This window comes from Lissotriton vulgaris, chromosome 2_1 (genome assembly GCF_964263255.1).
Source record: "Lissotriton vulgaris chromosome 2_1, aLisVul1.2, whole genome shotgun sequence".
NCBI lineage: Eukaryota > Metazoa > Chordata > Amphibia > Caudata > Salamandridae > Lissotriton > Lissotriton vulgaris.
In genome coordinates, this window is record NC_141687.1 from 370,753,753 (window position 1) to 370,777,377 (window position 23,625).

At 47.5% G+C, this 23,625-nt stretch overlaps 2 protein-coding genes and 1 long non-coding RNA gene across 4 annotated transcripts in view; 2 read left to right on the forward strand and 1 right to left on the reverse strand.

Annotated features, from left to right (window-relative positions):
• The window catches only part of VMA12 (vacuolar ATPase assembly factor VMA12), a 100,909-nt gene extending 94,228 nt beyond the window's left edge, over positions 1 to 6,681 (reverse strand). The window contains exon 1 of the mRNA XM_086955176.1: positions 6,387 to 6,681. Coding sequence (XP_086811302.1) covers positions 6,387 to 6,648 — 262 coding nt within the window. The 5' untranslated portion in view covers positions 6,649 to 6,681. The remainder of the gene's footprint in view (positions 1 to 6,386) is intronic.
• LOC147730373 (uncharacterized) lies at positions 2,137 to 4,795 on the forward strand. The gene is made up of 3 exons (XR_015308574.1): positions 2,137 to 2,468; positions 2,514 to 3,531; positions 3,643 to 4,795. It is a non-coding gene; the product is annotated as an uncharacterized LOC147730373 (long non-coding RNA).
• Positions 6,682 to 6,719: 38 nt separating the features above from the next.
• The window catches only part of LOC147730374 (serine racemase-like), a 73,960-nt gene continuing 57,054 nt past the window's right edge, over positions 6,720 to 23,625 (forward strand). Inside the window, exon 1 of one of the 2 annotated variants that reach the window (XM_086955179.1) lies at positions 6,720 to 6,775. The gene's annotated coding sequence lies outside the window, so the exon portion shown is untranslated. Of the gene's footprint in view, positions 6,776 to 21,978; positions 22,067 to 23,625 lie in introns of those variants that run through there. The other variant, XM_086955181.1, reaches the window with a different exon arrangement.

The following is a 23,625-nucleotide window of genomic DNA, read 5'->3' on the forward strand; positions in this document are numbered from 1 at the left end:
ATTTAATAAACGTAATCTTTGGTAATTTACTGCAGCCTCATTCTTCATTCACTAGAAGTGGCGACGAACGGAAACCACAGCCCCTCACTGCGGATTAATTGTATTACAGCAAGGAGAATACGGATACTCAAGAGGAAGAAGAAAAAGTGGCTCTACTCTTCAACTCGGATCTTGATGGAATCTCTGCAGGAGAATGGGAACGTGTTACAAAATAAGGGTTAACCCAATAGCACTGGGACATCAATGTTATATATGAAGTGGTCCCAGTTGGAACAACATGCTAAACGCACATAACAATTATAAACAGTACAAATATTTCAAAAATCAATTTGGTAAACAGAAGAGTGATGTTCTTTAATACACATCCTCACATGCAAATGCATGTGAGGATGTGTATTAAAGGAGAATGGGAACAGCACATGTCTCGCGACTCCACGCTCCAAGACGTATGCAAATTAGTCAACACCAGTTGGCTAGAGAAACGCCATCTCCACGACAATGTCAAATTCCCATCACACTTAGAGAAAAAATTCTCAAGCTTTGCCATATTGGTCACGTTGGCATTTCAAAGACAAAACAAAGAGTCAGAACCAGTTACTGGTGGCCAGGTATTGACAAGCAAATTGAAATCCAAATAAGAAACTGTGTAGAATGCTGTAACTCGGATAAGACCCTTAAAACATCCAAAGTTTCTCTTTCTCCACTTCAACCCCCTTAATGGCATGGGAGAAATTGGGCCTGGACATCGCGGGCCCATCGAAGGACATGATGGAGAAATCAAGTATATTTTAGTGGTCATAGAACATTTCTCCAAGTGGCCTGAAATAGAAATTGTCTCTGAAATTGACAGCTCAACAATCATTTCCTTCTTAGACAAGCTGTTCTTGAGTGAAGGATTACCCAAATGTGTGCTCACTGACAACAGACCACAGTTCTGCTCGGAAGCGTTCAAGTTATTCCTTGAGAGAAATTGTATCACCCACCACACCACCTCATTATACCATCCAGAAGGATGGCCTCACTGAACGGTTCAACCGTGTCTTGAAAGGACACATACAGCTGTCAAGAAATGCAAACCTTAACTGGGAAGAAGAAGTGTTCAAACTCATCTGGGCCTTCAGGATATCCCCTTGTGCCAGAACCCGTAATGCTCCATTCGTTCTCATGAGAAGCAGACAGCCCTTAGTATAGACCTAGGCTGGATGCCAACTTCCAAACAATTAGAATGGTCACCAGACAAAATCAGGAATAATATAATTAAGGCACAAAAATATTACAAAGAATGGTATGATTCTAAACATGGGGCTAAAGAGCATTCTTTCAAGGTTTGTGACCTTGTTAAAGTTTATTTAGAAAAGAAAGTGAGAAAAGGAGAACGCAGATTCACTGCTCCCCTTCACATAGATGAACTTTTTAACAATGCAGCCAGACTCAGTGATGGGAAAGTGTGGCACATGAGTAGATTGGCCACGTATCATCATGGAGTCAAGGTACCCAATCAACTGCAACATAATTCTCATTGTAAAGATTTGTGGGTTGATGATGATAGGAGCAGTGTAGAACATGGTTGCACGCCCAGAAATGAGATGTCACATGATCTCCCACCTGACACTGACTCTGCTAATTGTCACTCATCAGACCAGTCTGTGGATGTCAGTTCTCTCACTCCGTTGCCCAATCGGAGTTGCACGGTGACTCACACTCTGACTCTCAAGTCATGTCTGATGGTCACAGTGTCAGTGGTAGGTTTGGTAGAACCAGTATTGATCCTCACTCGGACACAGAAAGTGTACCTGATTCCCACTTGGTAACAGGAAGGTTTGGGAGAACCATCCAGGAGCACCCTTTGTCCCCTCACCCTTCCCATTGGTCCCCCCAACGTTCTTATCTCCCTCTGGTCTCCTTCCAACCACCAACTGTCATTCCAGCGTTTTCTCTCTTTACCCACGCACCGCACCAGGTGTGGGGCTGTATTTAATACATATCCCCTGCGTGCCGCGATCTTAGGTTCACTATGTTTCCAGCTGCAGACTGCAATGTATTCTCCTGTTTGCTTCGTGATTTGCCAACCTCAATTCTGTGCTCTGACAACCACGTTCCTCTATGAGCAATAACTTTTTTTTATTTATTTTATTTTCTCTGTTGTATATTGATTATTCTTGTAATATAGCTGACAGTAGTCTTTAGCCCTTCCTTAGTGTTCTTACCTCCTTAGCTTCCCAGAATACCTGTGAGTGTTCTAATCTGTACCAGAGTGTTCTACCAGTGTCAGTTGATGGTCTGGTCAGCTGGCGAGGTTTTGTACTCAGCTGTGTCCTACAATAAATCTACATGTAATCAACTAGAAGTATCCTGTCCTCAATCTTCTCCTATTTACAACATTTTGGCGACGAGGATGGGATTCGAACCCAGGCGTGCAAAGCACAATGGATTAGACTCTAGACAGTATGTCCACAATGGGGACAGAGGTCCCAGGGGAGACTCTAGACAGTATGTCCACAATGGGGACAAAGGTCCCAGGTGAGAGTCTGGACAGTAAGTCCACAACGGGGACAAAGGTCCCAGGGGAGACTCTAGACAGTATGTCCACAATGGGGGACTAAGGTCCCAGGTGAGAGTCTGGACAAAGTCCGCAGTGGGGACAAAGGTTCCTGGTCAGGAAAAATGTATCTTTTTACATCGCTTGTTATACTGCACTCAGTAATCTTATCTATGAATGTGGTATCTTTAAAGCACGAAGGCGTATGTTGAACTGTATCTTCAACTTGGAGCGTAAAGTGTTGACGGGCGGAAACAGTTTAGAGGGGGTGGACTCTCTCTTCCTGTTTTGCTGGTCAAAGGCTGTTTGGAGGGAGTGCACTATCTTTTTCCTGTTTTGTCAGTCTAAGTGGAGTAGGTAGTGGTGATGCCTATTAGTTGTTTTAAGTGTTGTGTCTCACCTCACACTTCACTTTTACACTCTTTGCCCTAAAATGCTCTTTTGCCTTCATGATCTAAAATTAGTTCTAGTCGTCTTAGACCTTCTTTCTGTCTTTAATTTTATTGTTGCTGTCTCCCATACTTTAAGCTTTATTTTCTGTTTGTTTCATTTCTTTTTGTAAAGGAAGATGTGTTGTATATAGATTCTTCTTGTAATATGGCTGACAGTAGTCTTTAGCCCTTCCTTAGTGTTCTTACCTCCTTAGCTTCCCAGAATACCTGTGAGTGTTCTAACCTGTACCAGAGTGTTCTACCAGTGTCAGTTGATGGTCTGGTCAGCTGGCGAGGTTTATGTACTTAGCTGTGTCCTACAATAAATCTACATGTAATCAACTGGAAGTATCCTGTCATCTATCTTCTCCTATTTACCACAGTCTCCAACATGAAGCAAAGAGAATCTCGGATTGAAATAATTCTTTGGCTCCAGCGTGTCAGCAGGGGATATACAAGGTACTTTTCTTTCTTTCTCATTATAGACGCTGTGCAGCATTTGATTCTACACTCTCCAGATTGAAGACTGACAGAACAATGGTTAAGAGAAGTGCTGCCTCGGTGCATTGGCCGACGGCAGCACTACCTCCCCAGTGCTGCGCACGACCATTGGACGTCCATTCAGCACTAGTTCCAATGGACAGCGCAGCACTGGGGAGGAATGTTTAATAGCATCTATGAGGTTAACACCATGTGTTGTGATTCATTTTTTCTTCGTTGCGACTCAAAGCATGTTTGTTGTTTTCTCGAGTGCATTGTGGTATTTTTCAAAATGTTGTATTCTTGTTCTTCATGCTTCTTTTCATTCACTGGTCTACGCTGCCATCTAGTGTCAAGATGTAAGTTGTCTGGAATTCTTTTACATGCAAAGTGTAATCTGTAGTTGCAAGCTCTGTGTTTAATGCCTCACTGTTCTGTAGGTTTTTGGTAACTTTAAATATCCCTTTTATGAACATTTTCCTCCTAGGATGGATTAGAGCTTTTCTGTGGACATTGTGGTGCACATGCTCACACACATTTTGATTTCCTTACGTTAGGGATGAGTTTTAAACGTTTTTTCCTCTGAGTTTTAACTATAATTACTGAGTAAATGGTGCACAATAATTTTTGTGTTGTACAGTACACAATTCACCTCTTGGTTAATACGTTGCCATGATTTAGTCCCGCATTTTCAATGCACAATGTCTCCTGACCTCTCCGTGAGGTGTGTCCGACCTCTCTTTGAGGTGTGTCTGTTGGATCTCTCCCATTCTCTTGTGCATACACATTGACCTCCACTCGAGGAGCAACCTGTTACGTTTACATTTTTACCCTACATTGGGTGTCTAAGGTTTTACCTTCACACGTTGCACAATCTGTACCTCAACTCGAGGTGTCTCACAAGGGTTTTAGTCCAGTCATTACAGTGCACATTGTTTTTGCCTCCACATGAGGTGTCTCGCAAGGGTTGTAATGACATCTTCAAGCCCTCAATGATATGATGTTACATTGTTACTTTCTATTGACTATCATCAATGAAGTTATTTTTTTTGTCATAGAGAATATCATGTTCATTCGAGAATATGTTCGGGTGATTACATTTATATCAAAATTTCTCACTGTATGTTCATGTTAGACTTGTTACAAAAGACGATTGGGAACAGCTGTATGGACAGTCTTCTAATGATATTTTAGCTTTTTTATTAATTGAACATCAAAATACATATTTTTGCTATTTTGATTATAAAATATACTGGATTTTGGCTATGTTAATTAACTCATTCGTGCATTTTTTGGTTCAAGATATTTAAGTGCAGTCCTATGCCCGCAATTTAAAGTAACAGTTCTAGCTTAAGATTTTTTTCTAAGTTACAAAATGCTCTTTCATAAGCCAGACCTACTGGCATTACCAATGCCTGTTGTCAAATAGAGTCGCCAACATTTAAGGCGGTGAACATCAAGATATTGAACACAAAAAAGCCAGTTGGTTTTTCAGACTGTGCAACAAATATGAAAACAACTACCACTGACATAAGTACTTTTTTTGTATAGTCTACTGTCCATTGGGTTCACTGTTCCAACCCTAGAACTGTAGTTAACACCGCACTGGATCAGCACAGTTATGTTGATGCCTTAATGTCCTTGAGCACTTTCCATTTAATCTCTCAGGTAAAGGTTTTGTTTTTGCAATCTTCTTTTTAATGTTTTATAACAGACTGCAGCTTTTAAACTTTTGTGCCTAATTGAATTATTTGGTAAACAAAAATAGAAAACAGGCTTCTTCCTCAATTCCTCCTGCTCAATTGCTCGATCCTATCTTCTCACCTCCTTCTATTAAACACATTACTTCACTGTGGTAACTTTTAAAAACCTTTATATTACTATGGAAGTAAGTGTTTACCTTAGTAAGGCTGAGTACCCCTAATGTTTTCATAAAGTTAATTTTTATCACAAGAGAACCCTTCGATTAAAACAAGATCCCCCTACCGCGGGAGACGTCTCTGAAAGTAGAGATACAATCTCCAACAGATGAGGGCCTAAAATACTTATCTAGTAAGCACAATTGCAATGTACACAAACAGTGGCATTGGTGGGAACAATGTGTTGGGAGGTGGGGGTAGCACACGGAGGGCAAGTAGCTTCTGGAGGACAGATGAACTGGAACTTACTGTTAACGTGGAGAAAGTTTGCCACTCAATGATATGGACCTTATGTACGAAAGAGAGAACTCTCAGAGGGGATGGAGAGACAGCCTGCTGCCACCGAGTCCATTGGCTGGGACAGGGGCTGCCAGCCAGATCAGCACAGTGTATATAGCAACTGCAATTTCAGGATAATATAAAATAATCATGCATAGTTTTATTTCTTCTCGCTGGGAAACAAGAAATTCCCTAGAATGCCAGTTCGATTTTTTTTAAAGTACACTTTAAAAAAAAAAACTACTAGTGCTAATACCAATGTTTTCATTTTCAGCAAAAAAGCTCTGTTTGTGCTACTTACATTCACGATAAGATCATTAAATCCTGCGACAACTGTCCGTAAGATCAGCAATGACATTTTGTTTAATTTGCATGTTTGCTATTTTTACTTTTTTTTAAACGCCAAGACACATTTTTTTTGTTCAAAACAACTGTGTATTATACAAATCTAAGAACATATATCTATTTTGATTTGTACTCGTTTTGGCCATCTATTTAGATGCTTTGATAATATTGAGTGGCATCCTTATATGTGTCCGTAAAAATAAACTTTCAAGCTGAATTTGTCCTGAATTTTTTGTCACTGCCCAGAATTTGTCCCCATGCCAGGTGGTCACCCTCTCTCTCTAACTGAGAACTTCATCCATGCCAAAGTCCTACAACCGCCCCCGAACACCACATCCACCTTCCTCTGGTCTCCTTCAGCAACGTCCCTTAGTTTCCTTTCGCTTTCCTCACCGCTCTGTTGCAACGTCATCCGCATCTCCCGTAGAGCTCTGAAGGACACTACGCCGGGCCGGTCACCTCTCATCGCTTTCTCTAGTTCGCTTCGTAACTCCGGGGACAGCTGGGGTCCATTTGTGGCCAGCAGGTTTTTTGCCGCTTGCTGGAACCGTTTCCCGACCCGACAGCAGGTTGCCATTTCGATACAGGGCAAGCCGGGAGTCGTAGTCATTGAATAGAAACAGGTTTGCTGGGAGTTGCAGTCCTCGCAAAACATGAGTCTTCCAGATGTTCTATCGCTAGCCCCACCTAGTGCGCATGCGTGTGATCGCACGCATGCGCACTGTCATTCAGGTTCAAGATCCAGCGGCGAGCATAAACAACACTACTACAAAACGACGGGGGTGAGCATATAGTTAAAAACCCGCCTATGCAGGAAGTAACCTGCGAGGCGCTTCGTGCCAGGCCGGGCGCGCTCTGCTTCCAACCAGCCGTGCTACTACAAGTACAAACTTTTGTGCAAAGTTTTCGTGGTGACCTCCTCAGTGGGGAAGAAACTCTTATTACTCCAAAAATGTAATTCTGAACTTTGTTTGGCCTTGTTCCGCTTGACATATCACCAATTCTTGACGATTCAGTGTTCAAGTGAATCAAACTCTACTTTCTGGCAAGTGTTTCTACTTGTTCTTCCCAAAGTATTAATATCTTACATTTTTGACATCCACTTTGGGATGAATGACGGAGAAGGCCGCCCAGAGCTCAACTGATACTGTTAATAGTAACCACCATAGCACACAATTCATTTCTTCCGCTTAATCGTAAAATACAAAACAAGTTTTTATTTATTTACCTCACATTTTTATTATTATCGTTATTAGAATCTGTATTATTCACAGTCACATAAATTGCAATTAATTGCTCAATAGAAACATATAGCTCTTTATCACACGTTATATAGAAAATATAGACACATAAATTATATATTTTCATAGTTTTGTCCATAAATATATGTGTAGACAGAGAGTGAGATAGCCTCTTAGATCATGTTCGCTGTTCGTGTGATCATAGCATAACATAAGGCGTTGGACAAACGCCTGAATGCTCCTTAAATATGGCTGCTCTATAAGGCACATCATGGGCATGCCAACCACCTCTTCAAGGTCACAGTCTTAGAACGGAGCAGCCATCCAACCAGAATAGTTCCAAGCCCCTCATTGGGAGATGCGCCCACATCCAAGGATCCCGCCTCTGGTATCCCAGCTCCCGCCACCCCCACGGCCTAAAGCTGACTCCCTGACAATCTGCAGGAAGGTCAAAACGTGCTTCTTCAAGGATTCCTATGGATGCATGCCACAATCCTCTTAAACACCTGGACCTGATTATCAATGAAATGCAAGAGACTGGTTATTGAAAGGGCTCGTAAATATCTGCAGAGTAGAGCAAACTCTTTATAAAATGTTCCACAACATAAATAAAATACATCAGCAATGTCCTGCAACCAATAGTTTCACTTTATTTTAGGATTTACCACAAAGCAAGGAGTTAGACTGGGAGACACATCTCCAACCAGTCACCATTTAGCAAGGCACTGCTTTTGGGTACTTCACACAGCTGTGTGCATCTTTGTAATGCATGCAAAGTCCTGTGTAGATCCCAATTATAAGCTGACCATCAGTTCGCAGAGTTTCCAGATTTTGCTGAACTTTTTCCTAGCAAACTGGCAATATTTCCTTTTGAGTGCTAGTTGGTGCTGGAAATGTATTGTTATATTCATGAGAATTACGGGAAGCTCGGAAAAGAAAAACACTGCACAGCCCTACTTCACATTAGCATATTTGTAGGTTCAAAGTGCCCCTTGGCAGCCGTACATTGTACCCAAACCATTGGGGATAATCATTGGACGCTCGAGAAAAAGGCTGTTACTGTGATGCAAATTGTCCTCCTACTGCATGGGCTGCTACTGCAAAAGATGCAAGCAGTGATAGTACATGCCTTCAGTGATAGTACATACCTTCACATATAGCACATGCCTTTCAGTGATAGCGCAGGCCTTCAGTGATAGCACATGCCTTCAGCGATAGTACTTACCTTCACTTATAGCAGATGCCTTTCAGTGATAGCGCAAGCCTTCAGTGATAGCAAATGCCTTTAGCGATAGTACATTCATTCACTTATAGCACATACCTTTAAGTGATAGCGCAGGCTTTCAGTGATAGCACATCCCTTCAGTGATAGCACATGACTTCAGTGATAGCACATCCCGTCAGTGACAGCACATGCCTTCAGTGATAGCACATAATTTCAGCTATAGTACATACCTTCACTTATAGCACATGCCTTCAGTGATAGCACATGGCTTCAGTGATAGCTCATCCATTCAGTGACAGCACATGCCTTCAGTGATAGCACATCGCTTCAGCAATAGTACATACCTTCACTTATAGCACATCCCTTCAATGATAGCACATGCTTTCAGTGATAACACATACCTTCACGTATAGCACATGCCGTCAGTGATAGTACATGGCTTCAGTGATAGCACATGCTTTCGGTGATAACACGTACCTTCACTTATAGCACATCCATTCAGTGTTACCATATGGCTTCAGTGATAGTACATGCCTTCAGGGATAGCACATATCTTCAGTGATATCGCAGGACGTCAGTGATAGTGCTGGCCTTCAGTGATAGCACATGCCTTCAGTGATAGCACATGCCTTCAGGGAAAGCACATGCCTTCAGTGATAGCACATGCCTTCAGTGATAGCACATGCCTTCAGTGATAGCACATGGCTTCAGTGATAGCACATGCCTTCAGTGATAGCACAGGGCTTCAGTGATAGTATGTGGCTTGAGTGATAGCACATGTCTTCACTTATAGCACATGACTTCACTGATAGCACATGTCTTCACTTATAGCACATGCCTTCACTTATAGCACATGCCTTCACTTATAGAACATGCCTTCACTGATAGTACATACTTTCACTTATAGCACATGCCTTTAGTGATAGAGCAGGCCTTCAGTGATAGTGCAGGCCTTCCGTGATAGCGCAGGCCTTCAGTGATAGCACATGCCTTCAGTGATAGCACGTGCCTTCAGTGATAGCACGTGCCTTCAGTGATAGCACGTGCCTTCAGTGTTAGCACGTGCCTTAAGTGATAGCACATGCCTTCACTTATAGCATATGACTTCAGTGATAGCACATGCCTTCACTTATAGCACATGCCTTCAGTAATAGCACATGGCTTCAGTGATAGCACATGCCTTCACTGATAGCACGTGCCTTCAGTGGTAGCACATGCCTTAAGTGATAGCACATGGCTTCAGTGATAGCACATGCCTTCACTGATAGCATATGCCTTCGGTGATAGCACATGCCTTCACTGAAAGCACGTGCCTTCAGTGATAGCACATGCCTTAAGCGATAGCACATGCCTTCAGTGATAGCACATGCCTTCAGTGATAGCACATGCCTTCAGTGATAGCACATGCCTTAAGTGATAGCACATGGCTTCAGTGATAGGACAGGCCTTCACTGATATCAAATGCTTTTCAATTATTTCTCAGAGTCCGGCAACTCAAGCATGCACCCATGTATCCGGTGACTGTTTGTAGCTACAATAACGGCCTTGGACATTACCTACTGTCCCGTGCTGAACATGTTTTAAGCTGTTGTCCAACACCTTAGTCCATTGGCGTAACGAACCTTGAGGGGGCCTCACTGCAAGGCATGTGGAGGGTAGGGTCCCTGTTGGACCTGGCCCTTTTTGGCAGGTTCACCCCGAAACTTTTTGCTTTTGCCTAGCCTGTTTCTGTTACCTGGTGGTGGTGATTTTAGGTCTCTGCGCACTTTTTCACTGTGGTCTAGTGAAAAGTGTGTGCGCTCTCTGTGTGTGTGGTGAGAGTGACCTGCTCTCCCATAGGAATGCATGGAGAATATGTGTGACCATGGTAGTTCCTGATGTGTGGGGAGTGCAGGGTCAAGTTTGGTATGTGCGAACTCGTGAGATTGAATGCTGCCTAATGATGTATGCGGCATGAATGTGTCTAGTGTGGAAGTGCCACTTCTAGACATGGGTGTGTGTGTGTAGTGAGTGTGCTGGCACGTGATTGGCTGGAGCTGGCTGGTGAGCCTGGCTCCAAGAGTCTGGATGGGTCTGCCCCGGTGGTGAGTGGAGAGATTAGCATGCTGATGTGAGGGAGGAGTACACCTGGGACCTGAATAGGGCTGGGTTTTCCCTCCACAATGCTGGTTCCACCCCCTGTGGTGCGTCTAATGACCCTAGCCTGCCTAGTGAATAGAAAGGGTGGCTGAGCACATCAAGAGTGCTCCAGAACCAGCTGCGACTGGTTTTCCCCCCACCCTGCACCTAAAGACAAAGGTTTTTACTGTATAAAAAGGGGCTGTGTCCCCTTACAAAATGATCTTGTTTCTGACTGGAATCAACCAGGGGCGTGCTGCTGCTTGGGCCCAGGGGAAGGCTTGCCTCCCTGGGCCCTGCCCAGCCCCTGGATGCCTTGACTTGCTGGAGGAATTCCTGGGAGCGCTTTATTCTTTTCTGGGACTTTGTTACTGGTCTTTTGGGCCACCAGTGCCTTGGAGCGCTTTATTTCTCCACTAGCGCTTGGGAGCGCTTTATTCTCCCTTCAGCGCCTGGGGGCGCTTGATTTGCCGGTTTTTGTACCCCTGGCAGGTGCCCACCCCGCCAGGGACCTGGTGCCGTTTTTATGCCCCCCAAGCGAGTGCCCACCTCACTTTAATATTGATTTCGAGGGTCTCCCCGAGCTGGCCTGCATGTGAGAAGCAGGAGCCTACCCTGCATTGTGGCCGCTCATTTGTTTAATCGAGGGTGCCCACCCCTCATTTGGCGCCAGAGAAATCGCCGTCTGCAGCCCGGAACCGCGATCGGAGAACCGAAGGGGCCGCGCTCAGATTGGGCAGCGCGTTGAATCTGCCCGGGAGAGAAGGAGCATGGCGACCGAGGGTGCAGGCGGGGCTCCGGTTGTTGAGGAGAGCCCCGCGCTGCCCAAAGGAGACTGGTGATGCGGCCGCCGACGTCGGCGAGGCTCTCGAGAGTGAGAGAGCCCCGCTTGCTGCCGCCATGGAGGAAGTTGCCGCCCGGAGGACCCCCAGCCAGCGATCAGCCCGGTGAGTGAGGGGGGAAGCTCCAGGCGCGGGTGTAAGTGCCTGAGTGAGGCACTGTAACCGACCGTGCTAGGAGCGGCCCCGTCTGTGCAGCGGGCCGCTCCCCAAAAGGCCTCACTGACATCAGGAGCCCCGAGTGGTTCCACCATGGGGTCCTGTCTTGTGTTGGGAGCCAGTGCGCTCCGAAGAAGGGGTAAGTTGTTTTTCTAGCCCCAAGGGGCTCCGGGGGCATTTTGGAAGATTCTGAGTCCCCAGAGAGGGGACTCCCAACAATGGGGGGCATGTGTGTTTAAGGAGCTGAATTGGCTCCCCCGCCCCCCCTTATTTTGAGAAGAGCCAGGGTGCTCCAAGGCCCACAGTGATTTTAGAGTCCCCACGAGGAACTTGGGGGAATTATGTTGTTGAGGAGCCAGAGTGCTCCAGAGGGCCCATGTAGTGTGTGCAGAGCCTGGAGGGCTACCCCCATTTTAGCGCAAAATGGATGTCCAGAGCCAAGAAGGCTCCAACAGTTGGCGCAGTTTTGCGGGGATCCCAGCTGCCCAGCAATTTCCACAGTTTAGGCGCAATGTATGAGAGAGAGTCCTTGAGTGGGACAGAGATGGCACAGTGGTGCCAGGCCTGCTACAGCTGCGCATCACTTAGTGTCAGCTGCAACGTTTAGGCCCTGTTGCTGTTCCCAGCTGCCCAGCACTTAGTGGGCAGCTGCAACGTTTAGGTTTGCGCCGGTGGCGCACCCCTGACTGGCGCTGCATTGGCAGCGCGCCCTGACATTCTGGACACAGGGCATTTGAGCCCCTTCTTGAGATGGCCAGTTGGCCAGGGGGCTGGTATGTAGGTAGGGCGCAAGGCCCTAATATGATTTTTGCGCCATGTGATTTTACTATGTTTGTAATGGTAATTGCCTAATGTGATTTTTGCGCAATGTGGTGTTACTATGATTATGAGGTTATTTTACCTATGTAGGTTAATGTTAGTGAGAGTTTACCTCGCTGTGAGTTACGCCCCTAAATGTGATTTCTCCTTAGGAGGCAGAGTCTAATGTGTTTAGACTAGTGAGAGATTGCCTACTGTAGTTATACTGTTTAGGCCTAAATGCGACTATGCGTAATGTGCTTTGCCTTTATGCTTATTTGCTACTTCTAAAGGGGCTTATGCTTAGAAGTTTGCTTTGCCTAGTATGTTATACTAGAGAGATTATGTGTCCATACGTGATCTAGGCCTATGGTTATTAGTAATGCGTAGTGTGTACCTACCTGTTAACAGTGGTTACTGGTTGTGATCTATAATTGGTATTTTGTGCTACACTTATTCTAAGTTCTAGAAGTGCTATTTCTACTAAGTGCAGATTCTGACAGTGGCCCATGTGGCCCTGTCCTGGTGTAACTAATCCCTTGTGAATATTGCCCGTGCCAGTTGGCACAATTTATATTGTGTGATTATTATCTGATGTGTTTTGACAATACAAAAGTTATTTTTTATATAACCTTGTGTGGAGTTCCTTTTGTGGTGTGCCTAGGATGTTGTTGCTGTTGTGTGCGTGCGCAAATGCTTTACACATTGCCTCCGGGATAAGCCTGTCTGCTCGTGCCAAGCTACCAAGGGGGTGAGCAGGGGTTATCTTGGCGTGTGACTCCCTTGCACTGACTAAACTGGTGGTTTCTGCCTGGCTTTGGCGTAAGCCTTAGCCAACCAGTAATGCCAGTTCTAACATTGTTGGACAGCAGTGAGGATTAGGACTTGTGTTTGCGCAGTACCACAGCGACAACTGGCTACATTACAAAACCCTGCATTTTAGATAGTCACATGTTTGGGATCATTGTTTGTGATTTTGTTTTTCCTCAAGAGTGTCATTTTCAAATGGTGTTCCGGCGCTTTATGTTTAGTGGCAGAAGAGAGAAAATGACAAGGCAGTACGCCAGTAGAGGGGGAGGTTCCCTTAGACATGGAATTCCTTGCTGGGTCCAGTGCCCTGGGTCCAATCCCTGTTCCTGTCCCTGTGTGGGTAGATTGAAGAGAGGGAGTGTGGAGAAGAAATGTCTAACTCGGGAGGGTGGTTATCACCTGAGTGTAGTGTGTGTGTCTGGATTCCCCAGTATGGTAGGATCCAGTGGTGGCAGCTAAAATGTGTCCAGTGCATGAAGTCCCGTTCCCAGAGTATGATGCCTGGTGCTCAGTAAGAGGGGTACAGGTTGAGAGTCAGGGGCAGTGAGAAACTGTCTCACCAGTCTGGAGGGGGAGTGTGTGGATGAGTGGTGTGTTGAACTGGAGGAGTTGGTGTGAGTTTTTTTTTGGTGATAAAAGAAGCTTGCACGGGAGGTGTACCTCTGGTGGTGTGCAGGAGGTCCTGCAGACGCACTGGACATGAAGGTGGACGTCTGGTGGTGTGCTAGATGTCTTGCAGAGGCATTGGGGAGTGATTCTAAAAGTAGTGGCTTTTGTATCTGATGATCCTGTGTAGGGGAAGAGGTTCATGTGTAGCTCAGCTAGGTCCCAGTAGGATGGTAAGGGTGTAGGGGCTCACGTCCTGTCTCAGTGGAGGCAGAGTTAGTGTGGGACGGTGTGTCCCACGTTGGCCCGAAACCCTGTCTCAGCGCCTGGACGGTTACCTAAGGGAGCGCCAGGTCAGGGGCCTAGGCTGTACTTACAGGTCATTTGAGGAGGATCTTCCTGTGTCTAGAGGACGGGGAGTGTCTGTAACCAGAACTCCGGCGATCCTGGTGTTGGGCAGCACCACTCCTAGTGGAGGGTGCAGAAGTCCTGGTTCGCTGGGCATTTGACCGTCTAGAGTGCTTGACCATTTGTGGGGCCTCTGGAGGTCGTTCCCTGAGGAGGGGGAGGCCAGGTTCAGGTTCAGCCTGACCTGGAGGGAAGGGCATCTGTAATCAGTGTCCTGACCGGTTTGGCTTCCAGGGGTACCGCTCCAAGGTGGGAGGGTGCAGAACTCTGGAAGGGGGTGCAGAGGGACGGTGTCCTTACCTCTGACCCCGGTGCAACCTGAGGATTTAGATCCTAGGTTGGGAGATTAGGAAACTTCCAGGTCAAGAAGGAATCTCTGCCAAAGTAGATCAGCTGAAGAGACTGAGGGGGCTGCCCTTGCTGTGTGATCTGGCGTTCACCTGCAATTTGTTGTTTCCACTAAGGTAGAGGAAAGGGGACTTTGATGTGTGCTGTGTCTCCCCACCTGCTTGAAAAGGGACTGTGCTGTGTGCTTTGTACCTCCGAAGTGAAATAGTTTCCAGATCCCAGGTGGTAGACCAGTGATGGAGAGAGGTCCTGATCTGGTGGGAGAGATGTGTTCTGGTGAGTGCTTCCCTTAGAGGGTGCTGAACCCCAGAAGTAGAGGTAGGGTGGGGCATTCTTGCCCGTGACCTCTGGTCAGCCTGAGGGTATGGTCCCTGGGTTGAAGGATCAGTGGTAGTTGTAGCTACCCTGAGAGGGAGTGTGGAGAATGGCTATTGTGTGCCAGGGATTACTGTCCACCATTCTGTGAAGTGGTCAGGACCGGTGACATTTGGATGGCCTAGGGCCTGGTCCTGGCCGTGGACGACTAGAGAGTGCCAGTGGGGTATCCTAGTTGGGCCAGAGAGCTCTTGTTGAGAGAAATCCATGTGGGTTCAGAGTGGCGTAGAACCGGAGGGTGTCCCTGCCGTGCTGGCTCGTGTCCGTGTTTTGTCGCCCAAAGCAGGGAAGCCCATCAGTGGAGTGATTGGTCTACCCTGCGTTTTGGCTGGAAGGGGGTTGTGTTGGACCTGGCCCTTTTTGGCTGGTTCACCCCGAAACTTTTTGCTTTTGCCTAGCCTGTTTCTGTAACCTGGTAGTGGTGATTTTAGGTCTCTGCGCACTTTTTCACTGTGGTCCAGTGTAAAGTGCGTGCGCTCTGTGTGTGTGTGGTGAGAGTGACCTGCCCTCCCATAGGAATGCATGGGGAATATATGTGACCATGGTAGTTCCTGATGTGTGGGGGGTGCAGGGTCGAGTTTGGTATGGGCGAACTCGTGAGATTGAATGCTGCGCAATGATGTATGCGGCATGAATGTGTCTAGTGTGGAAGTGCCACTTCTAGACATGGGTGTGGGTGTGCGTGTGTAGTGAGTGTGCTGGCACGTGATTGGCTGGAGCTGGCTGGTGAGCCTGGGTCCAAGAGTCTGGATGGGTCTGCCCCGGTGGTGAGTGGAGAGATTAGCATGCTGATGTGAGGGAGGGGTACACCTGAGACCTGAATAGGGCTGGGTTTTCCTTCCACAATGCTGGCTCCACCCCCTGTGGTGCGTCTAATGACCCTAGCCTGCCTAGTGAATAGAAAGGGTGGTTGAGCACATCAAGAGTGCTCCAGAACCAGCTGCGACTGGTTTTCCCCCCCACCCTGCACCTAAAGACAAAGGTTTTTACTGTATAAAAAGGGGCTGTGTCCCCTTACAAAATGTTCTCGTTTGTGACTGGATTCAACCAGGGGCGTGCTGCTGCTTGGGCCGAGGGGAAGGCTTGCCTCCCTGGGCCCTGTCCAGCCCCTGGATGCCGTGACTTGCTGGAGGAATTCCTGGGAGCGCTTTATTCTTTTCTGGGACTTTGTTACTGGTCTTTTGGGCCACCAGCGCCTGGGAGCGCTTTATTTCTCCACTAGTGCTTGGGAGCGCTTTATTCTCCCTTCAGCGCCGGGGGGCGCTTGATTTGCCGGTTTTTGTACCCCTGGCAGGTGCCCACCCCGCCAGGGACCTGGTGCCGTTTTTATACCCCCCAAGCGAGTGCCCACCTCGCTTTATTATTGATTTCGATGGTCTCCCCGAGCTGGCCTGCATGTGAGAAGTAGGAGCCTACCCTGCATTGTGGCCGCTCATTTGTTTAATCGAGGATGCCCACCCTCATTTGGCGCCAGAGAAATCGCCGTCTGCAGCCCGAAACCGCGATCGGAGAACCGAAAGGGCCGCGCTCTGATTGGGCAGCTGTTGTCCCGTGGAGCCGCGCTCTGATTGGGCAGCGCGTTGAATCTGCCCGGGAGAGAAGGAGCATGGCGACCGAGGGTGCAGGCGGGGCTCCGGTTGTTGAGGAGAGTCTCGTGCTGCCCAAAGGAGACCGGTGATGTCACTGTCATGGTGCAGGAAGCCTGGCGTAAATTCACCCGAGTCAAGGTGACGCTTAGGAACTTAGGTCTGAAATATGGTATGCTGTACCCGGCTCGTCTGCATGTTGAGGTGAACGGTCGCTCCAGTGTGTTTGATAACCCCACCGAGGTGCAGGAATTCTGTCATAAACACAGGCTCAACAATCAGCGCCCTCCTGAAGTTGACGGATTGCCCCCTACGCAAGTTGGATTGGAGACCAGCATGGACCTCTTCTCGGGAGCTGGACACGAATGACTTGATTTCCTGGCGCTGTCACAACAATGTCTTCAGCTTTGCAGGGACTTCATTATTCTATTCTTTAATGATATGTGTACACGGCCACGCCGTTAGTGGGAGCATTGCCACCACCCCCCATGGTGTTCACCTCTCGATTGATGTGTATCTTTCGCAAGTATTACACATGGCAATTTTATTGTATTACGGTGAATCTTTTGTGTTGTACTGTTATACATTGAAAATGGTTTTGCCTCTCTGGGTGGGGGGTAGGGATGGGACTATGTTTAGTTGCACTGGGACCTTTCTTTATGCGCATATTGCCGATTGTGATGAGCTCGCAGGGGCGATTTCCTTTCTACGTTCACCCACACTCTTTTCCCCATGACTCAAATAGGGTATAATGCTGGCCCATCGGAAGTCGTTTTGGCATCCTGGAATGTGCGCGGCTGAAATGACACCAGGAAAAAGAGACAAAAAACACAGTACTTACTGCGTCATAGGGTTGACGTGGCGTTTCTGCAGGAGTCTCACTTGTCCACTGCGGATCAATCCCGATTTGCTTCTGGCTGGGGTGAATGCAGATATATTTTGCAAACTAAAGTAGCTACTCAAGGGGCACAGCTATCCTCATTCATAAGCGACTTCAATGTAACACCTTGGCTGCTAAGGGTTTTCCCCTCCGGTGCTGACTTTTTTTAAAGCTCCATTATTCGTGACGAGCTGAGCTCGTCATAAGCACAGCTCAACCGTGCCTCATGACGAGCTGAGCTCGTCATGAGCATGGAAGGGGTTAACTTGTATTCTGTCTTGCAGGATAGTGCAGGTCGATATGTTATTGTACTTGGCACGATGTTGGGTCGTAAGTTAGCCTTTGTTTGTATATATGGTCCAAATGTAGACTCCCCGGATTTTTACTACTCCCTACTCACCAGGCTGGCGCAGCTAGGTTCTGTCCCCATTGTGATGGTGGGGGATTTCAACATTATGCAGGATCTAATATTTGACACAACGTCCAGGGCCCCTGACCCCAAACCACGTGCGAGAAAGGCGCTACGATCACTTTGCGAACATTTCGTCCTGGTTGACATTGGTAGGAGACTCAGCCCTCTACACACTGACTTTACACACTATACCAGATGCCATAACACATGGACCAGATTGGACTATTGGCTGGTTTCTCCGGACTTACTTGCCAAACTGTTAAGATGCTCCCGAGAACATTCTTTGATCACTCCCTAGTACTATTGACGTTGAGGATGCAACCGGAGGGCTTTGAGCGACAGTGAAGGTTCCCCAGCCGCGCGCTTGAGGGTGATGTATTTTGGGAGGAACTTCGGGAGGCAATAGAGGATTACTTCACCCTTAATACCGGCTTGGTGGACACTGCTGCGATGCTATGGGAGGGATTTAAGGCTTACATGAGGGGAGTGTGCATATCTAAAAATGCTGGTGTTCTTCGAACTTTGCGCGCTACACTGGCAGGGATAGAGCAGGAGTTGAGTTCACTAGATACCACGCTACTCCAGCCGCATGGGCCCGGCCTGGACGAACGTAGGCTCTCCCTCCTTGCAGATTTCAGGGACAACGCGGAGAGGGAGGTTCTTCACATAAGTAAATACCATAATGCTAGGAGATATCGCGAGGGTGAGAGACCGGGCCGCCTACTGGCCCAAATGGTCAGGCCACCCTGTAGCAAAAGATGCATCTCCTAATTGCGATCCCCTCTGGGATAACACCTGACTGACCCATTAGATATTCAGGGGGAATTTTTGTCGTATTTTAAGGCTTTGTACACTGATGCGACAGCACAAGAGAGTTACCTGTCTGAGGTCGCGTTGGTATTCCTTGAAAAGTTTATGCATGTCTTCCTTGCAATCCCCATAACCAAAGGCAGCATAGATGAGACGATCTCTGCTCTGGGCCTTGATGGCTTCACGGCTGATTTCTACAAGGCCTACAGAGACTTGTTGGTTCCCCAGCTCCTTGCCGTATATGCTGAGGCGCTGGAGCGGCAGGTGTTGCCTCCTACCCTACGGGAGGCTGTCATTATCTTACTCCCCAAGCCCGGTAAGGACAGGCTATTGTGTGACTCCTACCGTCCACTAGCTCTACTCAACCTAGACTACAAAATACTGGCTAAAGCATTGGCCTGCCGGCTGTCCCTATTGATGGAGTGCATAATCGCCCCTGCCCAGTCTGGATTCATCCCACACCGGTCGACAGCATTCAACTTGCGCACGTTGCTTAATACTTTGTACAGGATTGACCCCAACACCCCTGCGGCAGCTGTCCTACTGGACACAGAAAAGGCATTTGACTTCCTGGAGTGGCCTTTCTTTTTGTCCATCAGGCAGCATATGGGTATGCCACACTGCTTCATTGCCACCGCCGCTTTACTCTACAGTAAGCCGACAGCTCGGCTCAGGCTGAATGGCTCGCTATCCATTGTTGTTCATTTTGGCTATGGACCCTCCTATTAGGCACTTTCAGGAAAAACCCTTACACAGAGGATTGCAGTTTCGCACAGGCCCACTGTTGGTCTCCCTGTACGCTGGCAGCATGGTTTTATATGTCCGCGATCCCCAGATTAACTTAGACCGCCTAATATGTGAGATATTGCGGTCTCACTCCTAGTACGGTCAGATGGGATCTCGAGTTTCCTCTGGAATGGAATACTGATTTGGTCAAGTATTTGGGCATTCATATACATCTTAGTACTGAACAGATCATTCGTCGTAACTACGGGACGGCTGTTGACAAATTAGAGACTCAGATTGAGAACTGGCTTCAACTTCCACTGTCCATGGCTGGTCGGATAGCATTAATTAAGAAGACAGTGTTGCCTAAATTTTTATATTTATTCCAGACTGTCCCTATCCCGCTCACGAAAAAATTATTTATGGCATTGCAGTCCCATTTGATAAGACTGGTGCGGGAGGGGTAGACACCCTAGAATGAATTGGAAAGTACTGACCCTCCCCTGCGACAGAGGCGGGCTTGGGGTACCCGATCTTAGGCTATACTACTTGGCTGCGCAGTGCAGTTTTGCTCAGGCTTGGTATCATCCAGATGCTAGAATCCTCAGACCAGAATCAGACTTAGTCCTCCAGGATACACTTGCGGCAATTTTGCTGAAGGGTTTCCCCAGGGACTCCAAGGGCATCCAGCCAGCCTCGACCACCAGTTGGACCTGGGACCAGCTGAGGCGCATCACACACACTCCACAGCTCTATTCCTCTGATCTCCCTCTCCCAAACCCTAAACTGATTTCCATAACTAACAAAAGGTTGGTGCAGACGATATGCCTCAAATTTGACATCAAGAGGTTGGGAGACCTATTCCCACAAGGTCATATCTTTGACCCTGATGACGAAGCCCTCTTCCCTGACGCCACCTTCATGGATAGGTTCGTCCTTACATGTATTCGCTCAGCCCTGTGGGCCACCTTTCCAGACTACCCTTTAGAGCCCCCTTCCTTTCCACCGCTCACTAAGGTCATTGGTAGGGAATGGGGAGTGCATATTGTATCCCAACTCTATAAGTCATGCGCAGCGATTATGCCGATAGATGAGGACAGAGTGCGCAAAGCCTGGGAGGAGGATTTAGGCGGCCCGATTTCGGACGAACAATGGGACGCCTGCTGTGCGGTAACCGATAGGATCTCCCTCAACAGCAGACACAAACTGCTGCACTTTAAGTTTCTGCGTAGGATGTACATTACCCCTGCCAGGCTTCATAGAATAGACCCTGCCAGAACACACCACTGCACTAGGTGCCGCTCCCCGAATGCTGATTTCTCCTACTTGGCTTGGACTTGTCCAAATGTACAAGCGTATTGGGTGGCCATACATGAGAAGGTGAGTGAAATGATTAAGGTGCCTATGTCCCCATTGACCGAGATTGCATTGATGGGATACGTAGTACAGTTCCCTCTGGCTGTGCGCAGGTTTGTCGCTATTGGTCTGGTCCTGGCTAAGAGGGAGGTGGCGATTCACTGGGGTGGCAGGACGACTCCATCCGTGAAGGGGTGGCTAAAGAGTATGGCGCCTTGCTCCACGAACTGTGACCTTTATGCATCAACACTCCCCCCCCTCCTCCAGGCCAAAAAATATTTGGGCCCCCTCAGGGCGTATTTGCAAGCTCAGCAACTGTCCCCCTCTGCGCCAGCAGATCATGGAATACTTCCAGTGGGAGTGGGGTAGGGTGACACACAGGGGATGAGATGGCCCGCCTCTCAAGCGAGTTCACTGCTCCGTTATTACAGCTGCGACATGTACCGGCCTGATATGTGTCTTTCTTCTTTTCTTTTTTGCTTCCTGTTCCATATATGCTTGGAAAGTCTGTCTTATTGATTTATGGGGGATTTGTAGTATTTACTTCGGGCGATATGTAAACGCCACACTATTGTTGAAAATGTCATGGGAACGGTATATGTATGCCTGCTGGTACTTATCACATTGTACTTTTCAGCTCCCAGTGCACTATTGTTATTGCAACTAAAATGCTAAATAAAGTAAAAAAAAAAAAGAGATGATGGCTTCTTACCCATACCCCTGCCCTTGCCAGCCTCTCTCCCCTTGATGACAGTTCCGTGGTCCGTTGCACCCCCTTTCCACTTACTCTGCTTTGCTGACACTCTAACTTCAGAAACAGGGGGGGGGGGGGAGACTTGTGAGGACAAGATAGGCTGAATGATATCTATATTAGAGGAGGAGTTTTCTGCTCTAGCATGCAGAGTATGCTGACATTGGGTGGTGCACTTTCACTGCATCACTTATCTCCATGCATTTGGTGAGTACCTCCCCCCCCAACAGGTAACCGGGAGATTACAAAGACCCTCTTATAATGTGGCAGGGAGACACTGCTGATGGAACTGCCCGGAGATAATTCATCCCCCCCCCTTACTTTTCCTCCCAGCGTCAGTGCTAGCGTCCTCAGCCGAAATGGGGCTCAGACTCCCTACCATGGGGCCAAACTCCACCGCCCGTTCTGCTTCTGTCCCGGAACTCACATAGACACCAGCGCTGGTGCTGACCCTGCCTTCAGTGATCCGGAGCTGGAAGCATGCAGTGTCTCGGTGCTGCCACGCACGCACCGCTTCCTCCCACCTCCAGTCTCCAAGTGCATTTGAGCCGTTGCGGGAGTCCGGGTCCATACGTACACCAAAGCTGGAAAAAGGGGGACTCGCCACCCAGAACAGCCCCTAACGGTAAGAGGAGGGCGGGGGTGCTTTTGCATAAACAAAAGAATGTCAGGGCTCCACCAGCAAGACCTATTAGAAAGCCTGAGGGAGCAGGACCACGGCCGTTTAGCTGGCGGACGCCATGTTCCTCCCCGGTGAATGTAAAGGATGAGATGACTGGTAGGTTTAATGTGTCAGAGACGAACCAGGCCGAGATGGCAGGTAGATTCTCCGTCTCAGAGGCGAGTCAGGCTGCCATTCAAGCATCCTGCGAGGTGCTGGCTCAGAAACTGGAAGGAGTATCTCTAAGAACTGATGCAATAGAGTTGGAGATTCCCAAAATTAAGGAAGCCATGCACACCACCTCAGAGGAAATGGCAAAGTTATCGGCCCAGAATAAAGAACTAAAAGACTATCTTGAACAATTGGAAAACCATTCAAGAAATAATAACCTGAGGCTCCTAAATATTCCTGAAGCCCTTGAGGGGACTGACATTAAGGGTTTGTGATTTCCTTATTAAAGGAAACTGTATTGAAGAACTCGCCTACTATAGACCTCGTGCACAAGATCCCTTTAAGAGGAGTCTAGCTAAACAAAAACCCAGGAAGATTCTAGTTAACTTTCTGTCATACTCTGTCAAGGAACTAATTTTAACATCCACTCTCAAGGAAGGTACTATATCATCTACAGTTCTAAACTCCTTCTCCATAAGTTCTGATATTACCCATATTACAGCATCAAGACAGTGGGAGTTGGAGAAGAGGCTTGAGGAGTTAAATGGTTTGGGGGCTAATGCACAGATGAGGTTTCCTGTGTCATTACGCATAAAGTGGAATAATCATATGCACCAGTTCCGTACGACTGAGGAGGTGGATACTTTTATCGTTAAGAACAAAATGGAGATGGAGGGCAGGGAGGGTCGGCGCTGTTGTTATGTGGGCGCCTCTCCAAGGATCTTGTTGAATGGTATGCTGACTTCCTGTTTTAACATCCAGAGGGGAACAAGACCGGGATGTCCCATTTCCCCTCTGTTGTTTAATATCTACATGGAGCCATTAGCGCAAGCTATTAGATTGGATGATTCGATTTACCCTTTTAAATCCCAACTTTATCGGTGTAAGTTAGCCCTGTACGCGGACGATTTAATGTTATACACTAGTAATCCTGGGGTGGCTATTTCACGGGTTGAAGCACTTTTAGAAGAATTCGGCTCTTTCTCAGGCTATTTAGCCAATACTTCTAAAGGTGGTGTGCTGGAACATCGACCAATGGGAGGGCACTACTAGTAAAGATCTAAAATACCTAGGCTTCTCCATTGTCAAAGAATTGGACAAAATCCCCCAGATCAATTTGAACAAAACCACCAAGGAAATAGATAGCCGCTTCGCCAGATTGAGGAATCTTCCTATGACAATATATGGGAGGGTTAATCTGGTGAAGATGGTTATCCTCCCCAAGCTGACCTACCTGTTTAACGCAATTCCCTTGGTTTTCCCAAGTAAGAGTATAGGCAAGTTTCAAAGTAAGATCGGGAGCTTTACCTGGGGAGACAAGGAAGCAAGGCTGTCCTGGAAGAAACTGAGGC